The sequence below is a fragment of the Crocodylus siamensis genome, chromosome 5, assembly GCF_052110815.1.
Source record: "Crocodylus siamensis isolate JL-2025a chromosome 5, ASM5211081v1, whole genome shotgun sequence".
Classification (NCBI taxonomy): Eukaryota; Metazoa; Chordata; order Crocodylia; family Crocodylidae; genus Crocodylus; species Crocodylus siamensis.
The window spans coordinates 132,769,091-132,790,348 of record NC_143399.1 but is presented as its reverse complement, the minus strand read 5'-3'; the positions used below and the strand labels follow the sequence as shown (position 1 = coordinate 132,790,348).

At 43.7% G+C, this 21,258-nt stretch overlaps 1 protein-coding gene across 1 annotated transcript; it reads left to right on the top strand.

Moving 5' to 3' along the window:
• The first annotated feature begins 380 nt into the window (after positions 1-380).
• On the top strand, positions 381-18,121 carry LZTFL1 (leucine zipper transcription factor like 1). The gene is made up of 10 exons (XM_090046347.1): positions 381-515; positions 2,791-2,915; positions 3,759-3,953; positions 5,533-5,593; positions 7,194-7,262; positions 10,637-10,702; positions 11,256-11,330; positions 15,120-15,293; positions 16,251-16,354; positions 17,133-18,121. Exons 1-10 carry the CDS (start codon positions 513-515, stop codon positions 17,149-17,151), a joined length of 891 nt encoding a protein of 296 aa, XP_089902473.1. The 5' UTR covers positions 381-512; the 3' UTR covers positions 17,152-18,121.
• The last annotated feature ends 3,137 nt before the right edge of the window (positions 18,122-21,258 follow it).

Below are 21,258 nucleotides of genomic sequence, written 5' to 3'. Positions count from 1 at the left end.
TCTAGGTGGCTCTTTATCAGCCTCTGGACATGTCAAGCTGCGGGGCTCGCCCATGTTGGGGCTGCACTGGGTGACCCCTGCGGGTCCCTGCCAGCCCTCTAGGGTGCCGCCGCCCTGAGGCGCGGGCTCCTGTTGGGATACAGGCATCAAAACGCCAAGGCAACAAACAGCAAGCGAGACCCCTTGCTCAAGGTCAAGGATCAGCGAGGGGCGACTTCCTGGGGCTCGGCCTGTTCGGGGCAGGGAGATCAGGCAGAGCTCCCATGCTCGTCAGCCAGAGAGCCCAGGGCGCATGCGCCGCATTGGGCTGGGGGAACGGAACGCTCGTTGCCCATGGAAACCACCGCGGCTAAAGGGAGGGCGCTTGGCGCTTCCGGTGACGCGAGCAAGAATCCTTCAATGAGGACCGAGGCCAGGTTCTCGCGAGGCTTTGTTCTCTATGGCAACCGTCCGCTGGTGACCAACCGCCACCTAACCTCCTCCTTCCCCGTCCAGGAGCCGTTAGGGTCGCCATGGTGAGTAGCGCAGGCGGGGGTCCGCAGGACGGTGGCCCGGGGCGGAGGCTGCGGCTGCGGCTGCGGCTGCTCCTCTGTCCGGTAGCTCCGCTCGGGGGCCGGGCTCCTGCTCCCCCAACTGCGTCCGCCCCCTGCTTGGGACGGAGCTGCGACCGCTCGTGCTCGCTTCTGGTGTCTGCGGGGCCTCAGCGCGGCGTCCGTCCCGCAGTGCGCCCCGGAGTGTGGGCTGGGCCCCGGCCCCGCCGCGGGGGTGGACTCGTCGAGCGTGAGGGTGGGCAGGGAGCTCGTAGGGGCTCGTCCGCCCCCTCCTCCAAGCAGGACCGGCCCCCGCTAGATCCTCCTGGCCGCGGCTTTGTCTCGCCGGGTCTTCAGAGCCTCCAGGGATGGAGACGCCACCACCTCTCTGGCTAACCTGTGCCAGTGCTTCATCACCCTCGTGAGAGAATTCCTCCTAATATGCCACCTAAACACCCCTTGCTGCAACTGGAGACCATTGCTCCTTGTTCTGTCATCTGCCACCACTGAGAACAGTCCAGCTCCATCCTTTTTCAAACCCCCCTTCAGGTAGTTGATAGCTGCAATTTAATCCCTGCTCAGTCTCCTCTGTTCCAGACTAAATAAGCCCTGTTCCCTCAGCCTCTCAGAAGAGAGGAGCTCAGGTCAGGTTGCCACTTCTGCTTGAATCTGTTGCAGGAGGTTTCATCGTCGGACGTACTGACACTAATCAGTCATTACATCAGGAAGGCAAATGCACGGTACTTACATTTTAAAAACCCACTGGACCAGTGACGTGCACCCTCTGAGAGCGCCAGCTGGGAAGTGGGGGCACCAGGTGAAGTGCCGCTGGCACTTCCAGTCAGTGAGATTGGCCGTAGGGGGATCTCACTCCCCCAGTCACTGACTGGTCGTTGCAGGAACACATTTCTCCCCCGCTCAGGTGGCATCAGTCACCCATGCGCTGAACTACTATATAAATTGGATTCAACGTTTAATATTGTAATGAATGTCCCATCCTCTCTTTCCCAGTTGACTCTCACCAGTCTCCTGGAGATTTCTGTCAAATTCCTGGAGACTCCAGGGCAATCCTGGAGGGTTCCCAGCCATGGGTGACTGGTGCCTCCTGAGTCTAGGGGGGCACCCGCAGAAGCCAGCAACAGCACCAGAGCTGGCGAGCACCCACAGAAGCTGCATCCTACTCTGTGTGGACAGTCTTTCCACCTTCCTGAACTTTGCTGCCCAGGGGTGGTACTGGCACCAAGCCAGCTCTCCTTCCTGGCCCCAAGGGGTGCAACCCTCCTGCCCCTATGGAGTACAACCATGTGCAAATAGCCAGCAGTGCAAGTAGCCAGCTGTTGCTACTACAGGGCTGGCAAAGGTAGGTAAGTCAGTTGTACAGGTCAGAGATGGCATTAAGCTTTAACGTGTGACTGCTCAAAGCTCATTCCAGCATTATCACCACGTAATATTCCACAGCGCTTTGTGTAGCCTGTGGGTAATGTGTAACAACACCCTCACATTTTTTCAGATCTAATTGTTCTGAGGTTTGTTTTTTCTGCAGCAGTTAGCTAGAGTTAGTGTGTTCCAGTCACTAACTAGCCTGAAAGATTTCAAAGAACAATTTTTCCAACTATTTAGTTGGTTTAATAAAAGATATCACATCTACCCAAAGAACCTTGTCTGCCTGTGTTCCAGCTGCTGCACTTAAGGTAGTTGGGATGGGGGGACAAAACACTTATTCTGCAGAATGATTGGATTAGCAGGGCAGAGTGATTGGATTAACATTTGATAATTTGTTGTCCTCCTAAATCAAACAGTAGCAATTCTTGAGCTTCAGGTATCTTTTTCCCTCCCTTCAACTTCACCCAGTCAAGTGATAAGGACATCATGGGCCATATTAAGTCTTCAAGCACTCTTGGTTGCGTAGTAGGGTGGCTGAATGGTGTTCCACTGCATTTTTACTGTTGCTGTTCCCTGTGCTATAAAAACCCTATCGCTGTAGTGGAGACATGACTGAAGGGGCTAGCCAATTTTTTTGTGCGTGTGGAGAGAAGTAAAGCTGGGGGGGAGAGAGAAATCACTGCATTTTTATTAGCTATGATTTGAAGGCAAGCCTTAAACTCTTACTTATAAACTTGTGTGAAAATATTTATTGAAAATAATTTTAACTTGATAGTGTTTAAAACCCAGTGTAGGAACCTGCTGGAGAGCAAGTCTCTATATTCCATTAGGTTTATCTCAATATATATTAACCTATATTTTGTTGTCTTGCCTGCAGGCAGAGCTAGGACTGAATGAGCACCACCAGAATGAAGTGATCAGCTACATGCGCTTTGCTCGTTCAAAGCGTGGTCTGCGACTCAAGACTGTAGATTCTTGCTTTCAGGACCTTAAGGACAGCAGGTACAATGAGGAGGCTCTACAGTATTAAATTAGAAATCCCAGAAAAGCAACCTTGTCACTTGCTGGGCATTAAAATAAGTTAACATCAGCTGCAGAATTTAGAATGGTTTTTTTAGTAGTTATATGGATATGTTATTAAAAACTATACAAATAAATGCCCTTAAGTCCCAAATCCATTCTTGGATAAAAAACACTGGCTTTATATACTGGTATCACAGATATAAGTATTTCCTTCTCTTCTGAATTTTTTCTATGTGGTATAGTTATCTGAGCCAGATAAATAGATCTATATCTATATTAGAGAGAGCTCTCTCTAATATAGAGAGATATATGGCAATTTATTTGCATGAGGTATCTCTATGTATCCTTGCCGAGGGAAAGCAGCAAAAGGAAAGAGTTTCCATCTAAAGAGCAGCTTTTGTAAAATAACTTTTAGGTTTTAATAGTCTAAGAGCAACTGACTTGTTAAACTATGTGGTTAAAATTGTCAGGAACTGTATTATCAAGTTACTCATTACAGCTAAGTCAAAATGTAATTTTAAACCCCTTAAGTAATACTTGCATTTGATCAAAGTAGCATTTTCAGAGAGAAGACTCAAGTAAAATTGCTCATGATACTTTTGTCTACTGACAGAGGTGTAGCTGCCCCGGTGTTAATAGTAACTGCAGTTATTTTTGTGCCCCTAGGGTCTCTGGTTCTTCCCCTCCTTCCCTTCCTCCCACTGCAGCTATTGTCTACTAAAAAATTAACCCATTTTTGTCACATATAAGTGTTGTTCAGTCAGGTCTTTTAGATTTTTTGCTAAGTTTTATTGCATATAAGTTTTATTTCTTCTTGCTTAGGCTGGTGGAAGAGACCTTCACAGTAGATGAGGTGACAGAAATTCTGGATGGGCTGCAGACTGTGGTACATAGTGAAGTGGAATCAGAACTCATTAACACTGCGTACACCAATGTGTTACTCCTGCGCCAACTATTTTCACAGGCTGAGAAATGGTATCTTAAGCTACAGACTGACGTCTCTGAGTTGGAAAATCGGTAATGTAGTTTAAACTATCCAGAGACACAGAACAATTTTATTGATACCAGAAGAACTTTGAAATGCTGTGCTACTCTATCCAAATACCCTAACCAGTCATTTTGAAGGTTGAGAAAAAAATTTCCTATTTAGTAGTCATATCAAAGATAGAGTGCACCAATACATTGGTCCAATATCGGATTGGCACTGATATAAAGAAACCTGTTTGTATTGGAAATTGGCCTGATATGGCCGATAAATGGCCCGTGCATGCGTGCAGCTGGTAAGTGTGGTGTGGTGGAAGGGGAGGGGGAAGGGAAGGGATGTGGCGGCAGGCGACAACAGATCAAGGTCCCGGCGCTGAGGGAGGAGTGGAGCTGGGGCAGGGGCTGGGGCAAGCGCTGCCCAGGCAGGGCAGATGCAGGTGCAGGATAGAGCCACAGCTCATCCAATGGGGTATGGGTGGGGAGGCTCCCGCTGCTTTGCGCTGCTTATGTGGGAGCCACTGGTTTGGCGGCTCCCACTGCTGCTCCCACCACTTACCTGGGAAGGCATGGATGGGGGCATGAGCCCCCAGATCTGCGTGGAGCTGGTGCTGCACCAAGCTCTTCCTGGTGGGGTGGGGCTGGACTCGGGGCAGGCAGCAGTGGTGCTGGGATGGCGGGGATGCTGCCACCTCAACATTCACCACAGCTCCCCCACCCCTGAGTTCCAGCGCCATGACCACTGTCCACCCCAAGTCCAGCCCTGCCCCGCTAGGAAGAGCTTGGCACAGCCCAGACCCCACACACATCCTGGGGCACATGCTCCCCCAACCCTATGCCCTCCTGGATGAGTCAGAGCGCTCCAGACCAGCGGCTCCCGCGCGCAGAGTTTGGGAGTGTTTCCTTCACCCCCCCCCGCCCCTGGACAAGCCGCAGTTCCATCCTGCTCCTGCCCTGCCCTGGCTGGACAGCGCTTGCCCCGCCCCAGCTCCACTCCTCCTCCCACCCCCACGCCTCTTCCGTCCCCCCTCCCCTTCCACCGCACCAGACTTACCAACTGCATGCAACTCTCCAAGCTGCCAGGCTGGTACTGGATCACTGTCAGCCGACATGCCTTCTTAAAAATCAGTTTTTGGTATCGGCCCCAAAAATGTCTTTCGGTACTCCCCTAATTAAAGCTGATTTGGTTGCAGATGTAGCCTTTTATCTGAAAGGTGATACAATATGTGGTGCTTTTAACTTTTTTGCGAAATGGCTTGTTTCTGTAAAAAGTAAATTAAAATAAATTAAATTAAAAAAAAAAAAAGTGGTCAAATTTACCTAGAATTTGTAATAAGCATATAAAGCACAAGTGCTTTGGATTTGGTTCAGACAACTCATTTGATGTAAACAGATCAGTGTGAAAATCTTAAATCTTGTTTTTAATACTTGTATTATTCCTGCACATGATATTCTTCTCTTGTCTTTTTTTGTACTGATGTGGAGGCTGAGTCTGTGTGCCTAATGAAAGTTTTACTTTGTAACAAAGAAAATAACAACAGCCTTGTAATTTTTTTTTTTTTTTTTTAAGTATTTGTCTAATGAACATTGTTTCCATTATTATTTTTCCTCCAAGAGAATTGTTGGAACAAGTTGCTGAATTTGAAAAGTCAGAATTTAAGTCTTCAAACAAGAAGGTAAAGTTTGATTCTAAAACTAGTCAAATATTATGTGAAATTCAGATGTGTTTACTTTGGACTATGTACATAAGAGGAATGTAATTTATGATAAAAGTAACCTTTAAAGATTTTTTTTTTAAATCCCTAAAGTTAGTTAAAATAATCCGTAATTTTGTCACTTGCTGACCTCGCTTTTCAAAAGTGTTTTTCATTAATTCCAGTGGAATGTGGTACCTTTTGGCTTTGGGGTGGATTCGTGTGTTTTTTAACCTGTGGTCATAATTATAAATAATTTAAAATGTAAAAAATGCTGATTTTTAATTGCCAGACAGGCTTACCTGACTTGATCAGCATCTTAATAGATCTCATTTGTCTCATGCTATAGTCCATTCAATTTCTAAAAGTTGTGTGTATTAAATAAAAGAGAATGAATAAAAATTCTTTTTAGTGAGGGCAATAGCATCAGAAACCTCTTTTCCTTAGAAAGGAGACTGCTTGAAAAACTTCATGTTCAGCAAGTGCTTTAAAATAGGCAATAAATTATAAAAGATCAATTATTTTTAACTTGAACCTCAAAGCTGAATAAATTTAATTGAGAGTAGATTGTTATTTCTTTGTTTTCCACAAGAAAGCAAAATTAAATTATTCCTAGAATAATTCTAAATAGTGGACATTGGAGTCAGGAGCGGACTGGCCAAATTTGCCAATGACACCAAACTTTGGGGCAAATCATCCACACCAGAAGACAGGCAGGTGATCCAGGCTGACCTTGACAGGCTCAGGAAATGGGCGGATGAGAACCTGATGGTGTTTAACACTGAACAGTGCAAGGTTCTCCACCTTGGGAGGCAAAACCTGCAGCACCCTTATAGGCTTGGCAGTGCTACACTGGTTCGCACTACGGAAGAAAGAGATTTGGGGGTCATTGTTGACCACAAGATGAATATGAGCCTGCAATGCGATGCTGCGGCTAGTAAAGTAACCAAAACACTGGCTTGCATCCATAGATGCTTCTCAAGCAAATCCCAGGACGTCATTCTCCCGTTGTACTCGGCCTTGGTGAGGCCATAGCTGGAGTACTGCATCCAGTTTTGGGCTCCACAATTCAAAAAGGATGTGGAGAAGCTTGAGAGAGTCCAGAGAAGAGCCACTCGTATGATCAGAGGTCAGGAAAACAGACCTTACAACGACAGGCTGAGAGCCATGGGGCTCTTTAGTCTGGAAAAGCGCAGGGTGATCTGATGGCCACCTATAAGTTTATCGGGGTGACCACCAGTACTTGGGGGAACGTTTGTTCACCAGAACGCCCCAAGGGATGATGAGGTCAAACAGTTATAAACTCCTGCAAGACCGTTTCAGGCTGGACATAAGGAAGAATTTCTTTACTGTCCGAGCTGCCAAAGTCTGGAATAGCCTGCTGTTGTAGGTGCTTGAACCACCTCCATTGAACACCTTCAGGAGTAAATTGGATGCTTATCTTGCTGGGATCCTATAACTCCAGCTGACTTCCTGCCCTTTGGGCGGGTGGCTGGATTTGATGATCTTCCGAGGTCCCTTCCAGCCCTAATGTCTATGAAATCTATGAAAAATAATGCTATTATTTTTATTGTTATTCCAGCCCAATGCAGAACTCATTAAACCTAAACTTGCTCCATTAAATGAAGGTGGGTCAGAGCTGCTAAACAAGGTAGGTGTTCCATTTTCTGACATATTTGTGATAAATGGATATTTTGTTTTATTCTGCTGAATCTAGAATCTACTGAGTAATCAATGTTTCTGTAATCTATCAGATGCCATTTAGAAGTTATAGTAATGTACTACAGAACTTTAAAAAAAAAACTGCAACAACCTAAATAACACACAGTCAGTCATCCTTTGGTGGAGGGGCCAAAACTTAGACCAGATTCCGCCATTTAAAAAAAAAAGTCTGTGTGGCAAACTTCTTTTATGGGTATAGATCACTTATACTGCTAAAAGTAATGTCTGTACCTAGTCCCAGTGCACTACATATATGAAATTTTCTTTTGCCCATACGTTTTAGTAAAATCCATTATGGGTTCACTATCTCCATTTAATGAATATGTTTTTGGGAGTCTGACTTATTGTTGGTATTTCAGTAAAATGGACTTCCTTCTGGAAAGTAGATTAAAAGAGGTATGACACCTCATTGAAATGAGTGGAAGATCAGAAATTTCTCAGGTTGCTAAAAGTAAAGTTCCATAAGGGGGTTGCAGGTTTGTGGTTTTGTTTTGTTTTTGCAGAGGGAAAAGAGGGGACAGCAACAGGGGCCAAAGGTTAAACTTTTTCTACACGAATCACAATTTAAGAGGAAAGTGTTAGAATTTGCCTTTCCTTGATTTTGCAGATCTCTGATTTTTCAGTTGCTGTAGGTTTTTAAGATTGCTGTTAACAAGTTCAATTTTTTAATATTGATGCACACAAGAACCATTCATACTGGTATTAAATTTTTTAGCTTATTTAGTAGTTTAAAGAAATCATGCTTGCCTTATAACAACTTTTCAGTATTTAAGTATTTCTTCAAGGTATTAATGTTGAGAAAAGTCTGTTCTGTAGTGTCTGAGTACATACTTTATAGCCTCTGAGCTATGTCACTGGAATCTGATTTTAGAGGTCTTAATGTTAAAGTGTAATCCATTAAGATATCTGTATCCAACTTCTGGAATCATTTATATCAGTACAGGTACTCCTCACTTAACGTTGTCCTGGTTAACATTGTTTCGTTATTATGTCTCTGATCTATTAGGGAACATACTCGTTTAAAGTCATGCAATGTCCTGTTATAGCATTGTTTGGCCACCACCTGCTAGTGAGACAGGCAGTGAGACAGGGGGTGCAATGTGCATGTATGTATATGCACATGGCACCAGGCAGCCTGCAGAGCAGCTCCAACAGGTAAGTGTGGTGGGGGAGGGGGAGAGGGATTGAGGCCCCAGGTGGGGCTTGAGGCCCGGGGCCACAATGTGTGGTTGCAGGGCCCCAGCAGAGAGCAGGATGGGCCACGGGTGGCTCATCTGGAGGGTGGGGGCTGGCTCCCTGCTGCTGCGCACACACTTCCAGGGGGCAGGGGGGACTCGCAGCCCACCAGATCTGAACCTGCGGCAGATGAAGGCTACAGACGGAAGCTTCCACCTTGTTTCCCTGCCCTGGGGCCTCTGCAGCCCTGTGGGCACAACCCAATGTGGCTGGAGACAGTGGGGTGGTGCGGGGATCTCCTCGCTACTGTGATCTTTCCCTTCCCCCCCAGCCCCCACCACTGCTACCCTGGCATCGCACCCCCTGCTTGTGCCACTGCTTTGAGGGATGCAGCCCCACGAGCAGGGGACATGTTGCCAAGGCAGCGGTGGGGGGAGCTCAGAGCGGCAAGAAGATCACCACATCGCCCCAATGCTGCCTGCCATGCTGGGTAGTGCCCACAGGGTTGCAGAGGCTGCAGGGAGCGAAGCAGGGCTGAGCTGGCAGCAGCTACCAGCTTCTCAGCACGGGTTGCTCCCTGCTTCCCTGCCCCGCAGCCTCTGCGGCCCTATGTGCCCAACCCAATGTCGCAGACAGCAGTGGGGCAGCATGGGGATCTCCTCGCCACTCCGAGCTCCACCCCTCATCCCCCCCCACCACTGCCCTGGTGATACACCTCCTGCTTGCAGGGCCTGTGCCCCTTAGAACAACCGATGAGCAGGAGGTGTGTTGCCATTGGCAGGGGGGTGGGTTGCAGCAGTGAGGAGGTGCTCATGCCACCTCAATGTCCCCAGTCGTGTTGGGTTGTGCCCACAGGGCTGCCGGAGGTCCCAGAGTAGGAAAGCAGGATGGGAGCCCGCATCAGAAGCCTGCCCCGGGTACAGATGGGGGGGGTGGGTACCCTGCCCCCTGGGATTGTGCGTGACAGCAGGGAGCTGGCCCTTCCCTGGACCTGTGGCCCATCCTGCTCTCCGTTGGGGCACTGCAGCCATGCATTGCAGCCTCAGGCCCCAAGGCCCACCTAGCTGGGGAGCAGCCCCAGCTCTGCCCAGCTCCCTTCCTACAGGGGCCTCAATCCCCCTCACCCCTCTCCACCACTTACCTGCCAGAGTGCGCGCAGCAGTGGAGAGTCGCCCTGCTTGAGGCTGCAGCACAGGGGAGTGGGGGCAGGGGGCTGCAGACCTGGGTATATGATGTCTTTTGACTGGGGAAAAATTTCCCTGGAATCTAGCCCCCCCCTATTTACAAAAATTTTTATGGGGAAATTGGATTCGCTTAACATTGTTTTGCTTAAAGTCTCAGTTTTCAAGAACTTAACTACCATGTTAAATAAGGAGTAGCTGTAATGTCTTGGCTTGCCATTACGTGCAGTATTCAATGAAATTGTGTCGATAAGAAAAAATAGGATTTAAATAAAGTCAAATTGCTTGTGATGTTTTGCAGTTATTCTTAAATGTCTGAATAGCAGACCTCCCATAGTGAACATAGCATTAAAAGTGAACTCTTTAGCTTTTAAAGAATGAATGTTAATATTAAGCATTTAAGGAATATATGTAAGCAAAACTGGTCTCATGTTTACAAAGTAAAACATGTGCAGAGTGGACCTTAAATATTTAAGCTATGTTATTTTCTAACTTGAGTCTTCACCTACAACTTAAAAAAAATTCTGAGAGTTACTGAAGGCTTCCTTAGCTAAGAGAATTTTATGGAGAGTTTTCCTGACTTTCAAGAGTTTACCATATTTTTGAACAGAGATGGAGAATAAATTGCCAAATGCCTATTAATTTGAGGTTGGATTAGACTATAGTTAATATTTGTCATCATTTTAGGTTTGATGCTACTTAAATTCTCTGCCAGATTAGGCAAAATGCTCTAGAGTCTGCAGGCTTAAATCCATATGGAGAGAGACCAGTGTCCCATGATGATTGTCATCTTTTTAATCATTCTGCAAGTTACCTAGCTTTCTAAGCCACAGAATATATTTACTTTCCCACCCACCCCCCAAACAGTGGAAGTGACTACAAATAAGTTAAACTCAGTCATGCAAGAGTGAGCATTGTCAATCTAATGCTTGTTTGTTTATCCAAGGAAATTGCAAGACTTCAAGAAGAAAATGAAAAATTGAAGACCAGACTCAAAACTATAGAAATACAGGTAAACTCATTATGAGCTTGGCTGAAATTCACAAAGGAATGTGTACAAAAATGTCTGGGGGGAAGAAGGGGAAAAAAAAAAAAAGCGGGGGGGTGGGATTTGGCAAAAGATCTAAAAAAAGAATTTGTAGAGATCCTGCATAATCATAATAGGAGTTCAGTACTCCCAGGCACCTAAATTTTCACCCAGAAATGCTTGGGTCCACTATCAAGTATGTCCAAAGGTGCCACCATTCTGGCTGAACCAAGCATTTAAGTATCCATAACCTGCCTACAGCTGATTGGGTTTCACAAATCGGATGTCCCATTCCCTTGTCTCAACTGAACTTCAGCACCTAGATTGGGTTTGTGAATTCCACTCTTGCTGCCAGGTACCTAACTTGTAGGCATGGGAACACTCAGAATCTCCCAACCCAAATTCTTTTGTGAATCTTGCCCTTTAAAAGCTTAATGTGTGTATACACATATACATATACCCAAAAATGTTTAAAGATTATGACCTTCGCTTATTTTCAGTAAAAAGCTTATTGGACTTTGTTCCTAATTTATTTCAGGCTACAACTGCATTGGAAGAAAAATCAAAACTAGAAAAGTCACTGAAAGATTTACAGACGATTCAAGATGAAAAGGTAAAATAAGTGCTCAGAAAGCCAACACATTTAGATTAGACCTGACAGATATAGTTAGTGCTTTTTGGCACATAGATTCAATCCACTATTACCATAGTCCTAATAATTACAGTTATGATCCTACATAAGAGACTATCAAAAGTACCATTCAAGAATGTTTATGTTCTCTAAAGCAAAAAAGGAAAGTTTTGTCAGAAAACTTCATTTTAATTTAACTAGCATTTGTTTCAAATTGTTTGTGTGGGTTTTTTTCCCTTTTGACACCTAATTTCCTTTCTAATAATAAAATACCCTTTTTTTCCCCCAGTAGAGTATGGTATGCTGTTTTACTTTCCAAAAAGGGCTATGCTTCTGGCTCCCATCAGACTCAGACTTTTAAAAACTTAAATCCAAATATACACATATGCCCAGAACCTATACCACTATAGGCAAAGCTCCTATTTACATTGACTTCAGTTAATATGAATCAAATCCATGGTCATTAAATTGAAAATAAGCTTAAAATGAATTAAATGCTGTCAAATTGTTCTGCGTTAATTTGTAACTACTTGAATTGAGGTCCTCAAACGTCTGTAAAATTTGATGATAAAATATGATTAACTGTTGCAGGAAAAACACAGAAATTTAAAAACCTCAGTTGGTTGATTTGGTTGAATAAAATCTGTTTAGTTTCCCATGACATCGTTTTTAAATCTGTACATTTCTTCTCTTAATGGTAAATTGTAAAGCATATTTCAAAGCAGCTTTAACAAATTATTGGAAATATGTTTAGTCTATTTTTGTGTATTTAAGAAAAATGTTGAACCTGATATTTCAAATGTGTATATATGCCCTTCCAATTTTCATATTTTGATTCAAATTTCTTTCTGTTTTGCTTTCTAAATGGTTTATGGTATGTACTTTATTTCACTTGTGCACTATCATGCTTGGAAATAATTTTTAGAATATTTTATTTAATACAATGATAATATTTAAACAGTTTGATTTCACATCACAGCCAATATTTTCTTTATCTGGCTTGTTAAATCTTATACAACCACAAATGGAACTGCACTTATAGAATCGGGGCCAAGTCTTGCATCCTTAGCTTGGTTTTTCTGGGATGCTTAATACCTGAAACTCCTTTATGTTATTACCTATTGTCTAGCACTTTAACTTCCTGTTCATAGAATGCATGTCTAACTGAATCCATTATATTTTTGTGGATAAATATTTACACCAGTTGAAATATTTTTCAGTCAGTCTACTAGATTCATGGTTATTTTAAATGGTTGTCTTTAAGGATTTTGATTTCCTTGTCAAAATAATGACAACCATACTGGAATTATTTCTGTTCTGAAACTTAAAAAAAACATGTTTTGCTAATGGGAAGAAAGAGAAGGAATATACTACACTTTTTTTTTTTTTAAATGATTACATGGCTAGCGTCTGTTTTATGATATAGTTGGTATCACTGTGCAATTTAGCACAGTGAACTTAATTATTTTACTAATATTCAGCCATGCCCTAATGGTCCAGTTTAACTTAGTTAAGGATACATACATACTTTTAACTTCCTTCATCATCCCAGCCTAGGATAGATGATGGCCATGTCTATAATCAATACTGTATTTATCTGAGTCCAAGATGACTTTGAATTTAAGACTACCCCCAATAATTAGATTCTGTTCATGGATACACTGCACAAATTCCGACTGTGGAACATCTGGCTAGGCAGAAATACAGCAGAGAAGCACCTGGGGGTTCCAGTGGATTATAAGCTGAATATGAGTCAACAGTATGATCTTGTTGCAAAAAAAGCCAATAGCATCCTTGGTTGTATCAACAGGAGTGTCATTTGTGAATCAAGGCAAGTGATTCAGCAGTGGTGAGACCTCACCTGGAGTACTGTGCCCAGTTTTGGGCCCCCAAAAAGTGTGGATCATTGGGAAACAGCCCAGCATAGGGCAGCAGAAATGATTAGGGGCCTGTGGGACAAGACTTATGTGGAAAGGCTAAAAAAACTAGGGCTGTTTAGCTTACGGAAGAGAAGACTGATGGGGGACTTGATAACAGTCTTCAAATATTTGCAGGGTGATTGATTACAGAGATGATGGAGATGGGCTTTTCTCTGTGGCTTGTAGGGGTTAGGAGTAATAGCAATGGTCTCAAGCTGCCACAGGACATTTAGGTTAGATATTAAGAACTTTTCTGACTATGAGGGTGGTCAGGCATTGGAACAGGCTATATAGAGAAGTTTGTGGGATCTCCATCCTTTGAAATTTTCAAAAGTAGGTTAGGTATGTTTATCTGGAATGGCTTGGTATGGGATGATCATGTCTTGAGCAGGGGCTGGACTAAATGACCTTATGAGGTCCCTCCTACCCCCACTTCCTATGATCCCAAAATGGTATAAGTAAGACAATTATCTAATAAGAAAATTATTGGTTGTCTTATTTGCTTCCCCTTTCCCTCCTACTGCTGTGATAGGGAAGGCAGTGGTAGGGAACAAGGGGCCCCCTTTGCCCTCCCTGTGTGTCCCACCTGCCTTTGACCCCTCCCATGGCTGTGACTGACCCCCGTTACCTGTGCCCCCCATAATAAAATGAAGCAGCCTCTGAGAATTTGAAATTTGTACTAGGCAGAAAAGATTCTTTTCCATTCACCTTTTAAATAGTATCTATTGACTTTTTTTTTCCTTTTAAAAATCTAAATACAGTGTTTTTGTTTTGTTTTGTTTACTACAGTGGATTCCTCTTATTGGAAAAGATGGTTTGATTTTATTAACCAGCTGATTCCATTAAAAGGAGACCCCATTTTTTTAAGAACACAGATGCTCACTCCTCCCCCACAGCCCCCTAACCCTGCTTGTGCCTTTCACTTCCTTCCCCTGCCCCCCAGCCCTGCCAGAGGGGGCCCCCAGCTGCTAGGGCTACAGTGCCAGGGACCTGTGTCTGCAGCCCCCTTACCCTGGCAGAAGGCAGTGGGTTCAGCGGCAGAACAGAGCCCGGCTCCCCACCTACTGCTGGCCACTATGGGCTTGGGCACGGGGGTTGGGGCCAGCTCCCCAGCATGGTGCGCACTCCCAGAAGGGCAGGGGGGACCTGGGCCTCCCACATCTGTGCACAGGGTGGGGGTGGGCGCAGGCAGTGAGAGCAGCAGTGTGGGGGTAGCGCCCCTCAAAGCTACTGTGTATGCAGCAGGCACGCGTGCACAAACTTCTCCCTAGACAAACTGCCCATGACCCCATCCCACTCCTGGCTGGGGCCCCAGCCCTGCCCAACTTCCTCCCTCCCCCTCTCCCTACTGGGGCTCAATTCCCCCCTCCCACCTCCTGCATCCTCCTCCCCTACCCTTACCTGTGGGAGCTGCTCTCCAGGCTGCCATGTGGCCATGTACATGTCTAGTACATGGTGCCCCCTGCCTGACTGTCCTCCTCCTGCTCCCTCCTAGCCCCCTGCAAGCTGGAACTCTGCCAGCTTGCAGAGGGCTGCAAAATTCCTGTGCTGTTCCAGTAAAATAATTCCAAAAACTGAAAATTGTGATTCTAATGTGAGTGAGTTTTACACATAATATATGAATGGTTTTGGTTTCCCCATATTGATTAAAATAAGCAGCTGATTCTATTAACCAATGATTCTATAAAGCAGAATCCACTGTAGTTTGGATTCTGAGTTTTTTCTTAATATTTGTTTAAAGCAACTTTTAAAGAAATTGTTTTGAGTATATTCAGCACATTTTAAATGCAGGACTTGATTTATTTGCGGGGAAAATCATGAATAAATATTTATTCTGATTCTTCTTTTGAAGACTAATATAACCCAGGATATCAGTGAACTGGAAAATACAGTGGCTACTCTGAAATGCCAGTTTGAGAAGACACTGAATGACAATACTGCAAACCAAAAATCCTTGGAGGAGAACTTAATGACAACAAAGCATGACCTACTCAAGGTTCAGGACCAGTTATCTATAGCTGAAAAGGTTAGCTTCTTATTATAGTGTACATGTTAGCTTGTTGGCCACTTGCATTTAGACTAAATATGTGCCTTATACCTCATAGTAAACATAGGGAGGAGCTGCCGCCTCCTTCTTCCCCACAACCCCTGATTGAGCGGCTTGTGGCTCCATCCCCTGCCCCAGCTCCACTCCCTCCCTCACTGTGGGGGGCCTCAATTTGCCCTTTCCATGACACTTCCGTTCCCCATGCCCCTTCCTCCCAACAGACTTACCAGCTGGACACTACTTCAAGCTGCTGGGCTGCACATCAACAATCGGATAGATATTGGCCGATATGGCTGGTCAATAGTTGGACATTAGTATTAGCTCAAAAAATCTGTATCCGTGCACCCTTAGCATTTGTAGCTGTTGATATGCCCAAGAGGCCCAAATCAGTGGCTGACAAATGTAGTTTTTTACTTTATTAAAGGTGTCCATCTGACTGGTATAGCTATACACAGCTATATTGTAGTGGGCACTGTGCAAGCAGATACCCCTGGTTTCTTCATGTAAGAGCTTTGTTGGTATTTAAAAAAAAAAAAAAAAAAAGATATGATACATACACAGAATGTTAGAAAGCAAGTCTAGTTGTCTATCAAACAACATGACCAAGAGCTAGAAAAGTGTTTCAGAATACCAATATAAACACTTGAATATTGATTTGATGTGAACTGGAATTTAGATAGCAACTGCAGCAAGAGTTTTGACCTGGAGAAAAATCATACTGAACACTGGTCTGAAGTGAGAGAACAGAATTTTAGGCTTAAAAAATTCAGTCTCCACGGCAGCCCTGTCGCGTGGAGGCCTGCAGCTTGACAAGGCGGCTGCTGTAGGGGATGAAGTCTGCAAGCAGCCACTGCTAGAGTGCTCCCCCCACCAACACACACACAATCCTTGTTACTTTAAAATACATAAATGATGCACTGGTTTTCTGCTGTGCAGGAGCTGGAGAAGAAATTTCAGCAAACAGCTGCTTACCGCAACATGAAAGAGATACTCACCAAGAAGAATGAGCAGATAAAGGAGCTACGGAAAAGACTTTCAAAGTAAGTGGTGGTGTTTCATCTCTCCTCACAAGATGCTTGTTCTGCCTCCTTATTGTTTCCATGAATGTAAAACATTCTCTAAATCTAGATTATACATTCAGATTTGTTTCTTCAGCTAAGAGGGCTGTTCTTCAAGCTCTTGGTGATGCCAGCTTTTATCAGTGTTCTCTTCAAAACATCAGGGCTGCTTTTTAATTACACTTTTCAGAAGAATCTGTGCCAGCAACCCTTGGTGGTTACCTCTAAAGTGCAGTCAGATGGCAGAGACAATAATGATAGAAAAGAAATTATTATAAGGACACATATCACTTTCAAAAAATTATGGTCAAGAGTCAGAGCATTTTTCCCCCCCACCCCAAGATCCACATATGAAGACACAGAATGAGTGGTAGCTGCTTCTGGCGAGCTTGCAATACCCACAAACCTGTGCAGGGGAAAAAGGATAGATACAATAGAGAGAGGGTGGCCCTGCATTAAGTGTGGGGGGAAGAGGCACGTTGGTTCATGTCGGGTAGAAGGAATCCCATGGCTTGAGGGACTGGCTGGCAGCATTACTTCGTTAGAGAGGAGGCTTCCAGGAAGTGGTGGTGAAGACTAACTTGTTGCTGATTCTGGCTGCCTGAGCATAGGGTCTTTCTGAGGCTGCTTGTGGATCTTGAAGTTTGTGAGTGGGCCTGTGCAACTGCCACCAATAGAAATTGGAATCAGTGACTGGTATGAGAGTCATTGAGGAGATCACAGAAACAAATATACTCTAGCTTTCATTTCTTTCTTTTAGGTATGAAGCAGAAGATTAAGATTTGAAGCACATTTGATATGTCAAGAAGCTGCCACACACAAAATATGTAGACTATTGTGTTACTTTCTAAGAATTTGATTTGAATGGTCTATTTTCTGCTTCTGCCATTTAAAAATAGCATTTTATGACACTAAAAATCCTGCTTGAGTTACCTGAGAACAGTTTGTTGTGCACCCCAGTTCCTGGATTCATGCCTTTTTTTAATAGTTGAGTTTCTCTGGTCCCTAGGAATAACAAAGGCTGAATTAAGATGGTTCTTTACAAAGAAAGAAGTTTTTTATTTTTGTTAAAAAAGCCAAAAAATAAAACAAAATACGTGAGTGTTTCTGTAGATTGCTGTGACAAATTCTAAGTATTGTTTCCCTGTAATATACATGCCCAAGAGGTGGCATTTTCTGGAAGAATCACACCAATAAAAATAAGAAACAAGAAAACAAGCTAATTTCACAGAATTAATCTTCACATTGGATGCCTGATTTCCTGAATATTTGCTGAAAAATGTGTGGAGTGTGTATTCAAGCCAAATGATGCCTCTAGTGGGGAAAAACTAATTTTTCCCTTGAATATGTTAGACATAAGCACTAGTGCTGACGTCTGCAATATATCACAGATCTAAATTGCTTAACAGCAATGCCACCAAACAGAAAATTATCCTTTGCTACATCAGAAATAGTTAATGACATTTTAACTTTAATATTGAAATTCTGACTAATTTATAAATATTTGTAATGTTAATATGATGATAGGTTGGAGAAATACCAATGGGTCTGGTGATAGAACAACTTTTTATAGAAGAGCATAAAGCAGTGTGTGGTAGATTTTTTTCCTTCAGTTCTTATTGCATCTTCAACTAGATGAGAGTTCATTTGTCGTCTTCCAGCCTCTTGAGGATACATGTTATCTGTTTGTATGTGTTCGTATATATGTTGTATACTACTCTAAATAAAGCTATTTTATGTTTTCAAACAGTTTAGGGAGTAGTTTCTTTTTAAGAGCAGTTTATTTGCCCCTTTCTCATAACTTCATCATCCTCATGAAGGAGGTAAAGTTGTTTCTCTGTGTACTTTAACATTCTTGTTTGTTTTGCAGTTTAGAAGCGGGGCGGATGTAGGATTTTTAAAAGTGGGAGGTGCAAGATAATGTAGTGCATTATCACATATAACACAACAGTAGATGTTTTACTAATATTGCAGGGCCTAAGGTCTATATTATTTGACTTCAAATCAAAGCAAGAACAACTGTAACTTTATTGGAATGTACATTTATCATGACCATCAGAGTTATGGATACCACCTCTGAATCAGAACTTCTTAGACCTTAAATGCTGGAGGCTGCAAGTGAATTTGTGTAATTTCCCAATTAATCTTGATCTCTCAACTTTAACACTATGTTATATAGTAAGTGCCGTGTATCTTTCCACCCTGCCATTTAATAAGCATTACTTAAATGAACTCCAAATGTTGAGGAGGAGCTTGTAGATCACAGGATTTCTTTCAAATACTTTTCCCCTCCCCAGCACATTAGGATTAATTGAGTTGTGTCTATCTCTATAAACAGAAATCGGAGCTGGCCAGCTAGGACTTTAGCATCACCTAGAATTCTTACTTCATAGAATTGTCCTGGAACATGCCCATTGCCTAGTACAAGGATTTTAGGGTCAGAAATAAGAGGGTAAAAGCTAACTACAGTGAGTTTGAGTTCAGCTTTGCAGTGATGATACTCATGGTAAAGTATTGCTCATTAGTGAGAAGTTTATTTTTCCATTTACTGAAGTTAAGTTGGAATTGAGTTTTTCCAGTAGAAAGCAATATAATAATGCCTTTTGAGTATTTAGGAACACAAACAACTGTTATGAACACATTATCTAATAGCATGAAGATATAACTTCCTGTGCTGTGCACCGAAAATTGCCAATGATGTCAACAGTTTTTTATGTGCACAAGAAATTAGGGAAATGAGTCCTGCTGTCATTTTGTGCAACTAATTTTCATTGAACCCAGTAAGTCATGTCGCAGCCCCTTCTCTGAGCAGTTAAGTAACACAGGAGCCAGGTCCAGTCCCTGAGATGTCTTCCCTGGAAATGAGCTTTCTGAGTGCTTTGGGTTAATATACCTTCTTTTACATTACATTTTCTTGTGGAAGGCTGGGCATTGTAGAGAAACCTTGCTCCTACAATTCCAGATTCTTAGAATGATACCTTAAGTTGGGGTTGTGGTCACTTCCCTAAATTATGCTAGTGAAGAACTGATTGTGAGATGGTGTCTTGGCATAATTTTGCACACAGCCAGTTTTGCACACCCTACCCCCTCTAAGCTGGGTCAAACATAGCTCACAAGCAGTTCAGGATCCAGGCCAAATAGCAGTTTCCGAGTCCAGTCCTGTAAACCGCACAACCCAATATGCAGAACAGATCTGGGACTGAGTGGCAAAACTTCTACAAGCCTCCTCATTTTAGCTTAACTTCCATCTGCTCATCTGTGCACAGCTGATCATTCATCTTCACTAAGCTATTCACGGTTAAATCAAACAAAAATCAGTAACATCTGCAGACAGGTCTGGAACAGGAGTCATCAGCTTTCTTGAGCAGGTAGCTAATTGGCCGGAAGCTAACTCGGAGCTTCTGGTGGAGACCAGGAGATCCCAAGTAATTTTAAACACAGAAGTTGCCCAAGAGTAAGTATTGATTCTAATGCCTGCAAGTACTCACTTAACCTGAGGAGGAATCCACAGGATGAGCAAAGTGGCCTGTAAACTGCTGTGACCCTTGTGTAAACTCAGTCCTCTCAGTCCTGCCTGAGGTGGGTACTGGTAAGCAACATTTTCTAATGCATAGCTAAAAGGGATATGTTTAATCTGGTTCCCAAAAAGCATAGCTGTATGTTGGTCAGTTGAAACAAAATGCTCCTTTGTAAATCAAGCTTTTCCACCTATGCTATCTTATTGCTTTATGCTAAAAACAGTTGGCTTTCCAGGTGAAGAGGACCATTTTTGTCAACTAGAAGTAGGACTTCTAGCCCAAACGTTAAGCAGCACTCATTGATTTGCAATGAGAAGCAACCTTTTGAGAAGAATTGCTGTTTTCTACCCAAGCATGAAACAAGGAGATGTGTTTTTGGAAAAGGTGGGAAAGAATCATGAAGTGGCCCCTTGAGCAGCCACCTTATTGTGAAGGGACTGGTGTACACCATGGTGGGGGGAGCATTTGGTAGCCCTTTCCTTCCCCCTTGCATCTACAACTCCCTGACATAATACTGACTTCCTTTCTTAAAGTACAAATCCCTTCATGGATCCAACTGCTCAATGTGTGAAAATTAAAATAGAATTTCCCCCACTTCTACAGTTCCATGCTTTAGAAACTTTTATTGAAGGGGAGCTCCAGACTGTCCCTGGCTCTGCTGTTGACTTGCTGTGTGGCCCAGCACAACTTTAAATCTGAGCTTTCTGTGATGAAGAATGATTTGGGTTGCCTCAACGTGAGTGTCCTGATTTTCAGACATCTTAGCAGAGCTTGAGTCAGAAGACGGTTGCTCAGTGTGGTGGCAAGGACTCCACACATCCAGCCAAACCCCCAAGAGCCCCGTTGGACCCACAAGGAAAATGGCAGAGGATCCAGAAAACTTACCTGTGAGGCAAAGAGAGTTTGGAACAGTACAGCATGTGGTACTGTAGCACTGCTTTTTAAGCACGCTATTGGTGTGGCTCAGCAGCATCCAGCTGATGTCAGCCCCAGGCACTGCCACAGGAAATTTTAAAAGGCACAGATGGTGCTGAAGAGCTGGAGGGGGAGGAGATAGGGACCTGACTTAAGGTAGAATGAGCCCGAGAGTGGGAGATGTTGAGGGGCATCAGAGTACTGGGGCACCCAAGTATCTGCGTTCCCACTAAGATAGGGCCATGAGAAGGCAGGCACTCCTGCTAGTCCTTTTACCCTCCCTCTCCTCCCTTGCTTCCACCTGGAAGGGAGACCTAGGAAGGAGGTAGCCTGCTGGGGCTTGTCTCAGCTTCTCTGAGACAGCCCTTTGGTTATTTTATTTTATTTCTTTTTGCATGTAGGTTTTTTTGAGGACCCGTTGGGTCAAGAGGGAAGGGAAGGCTCAGAGCCATG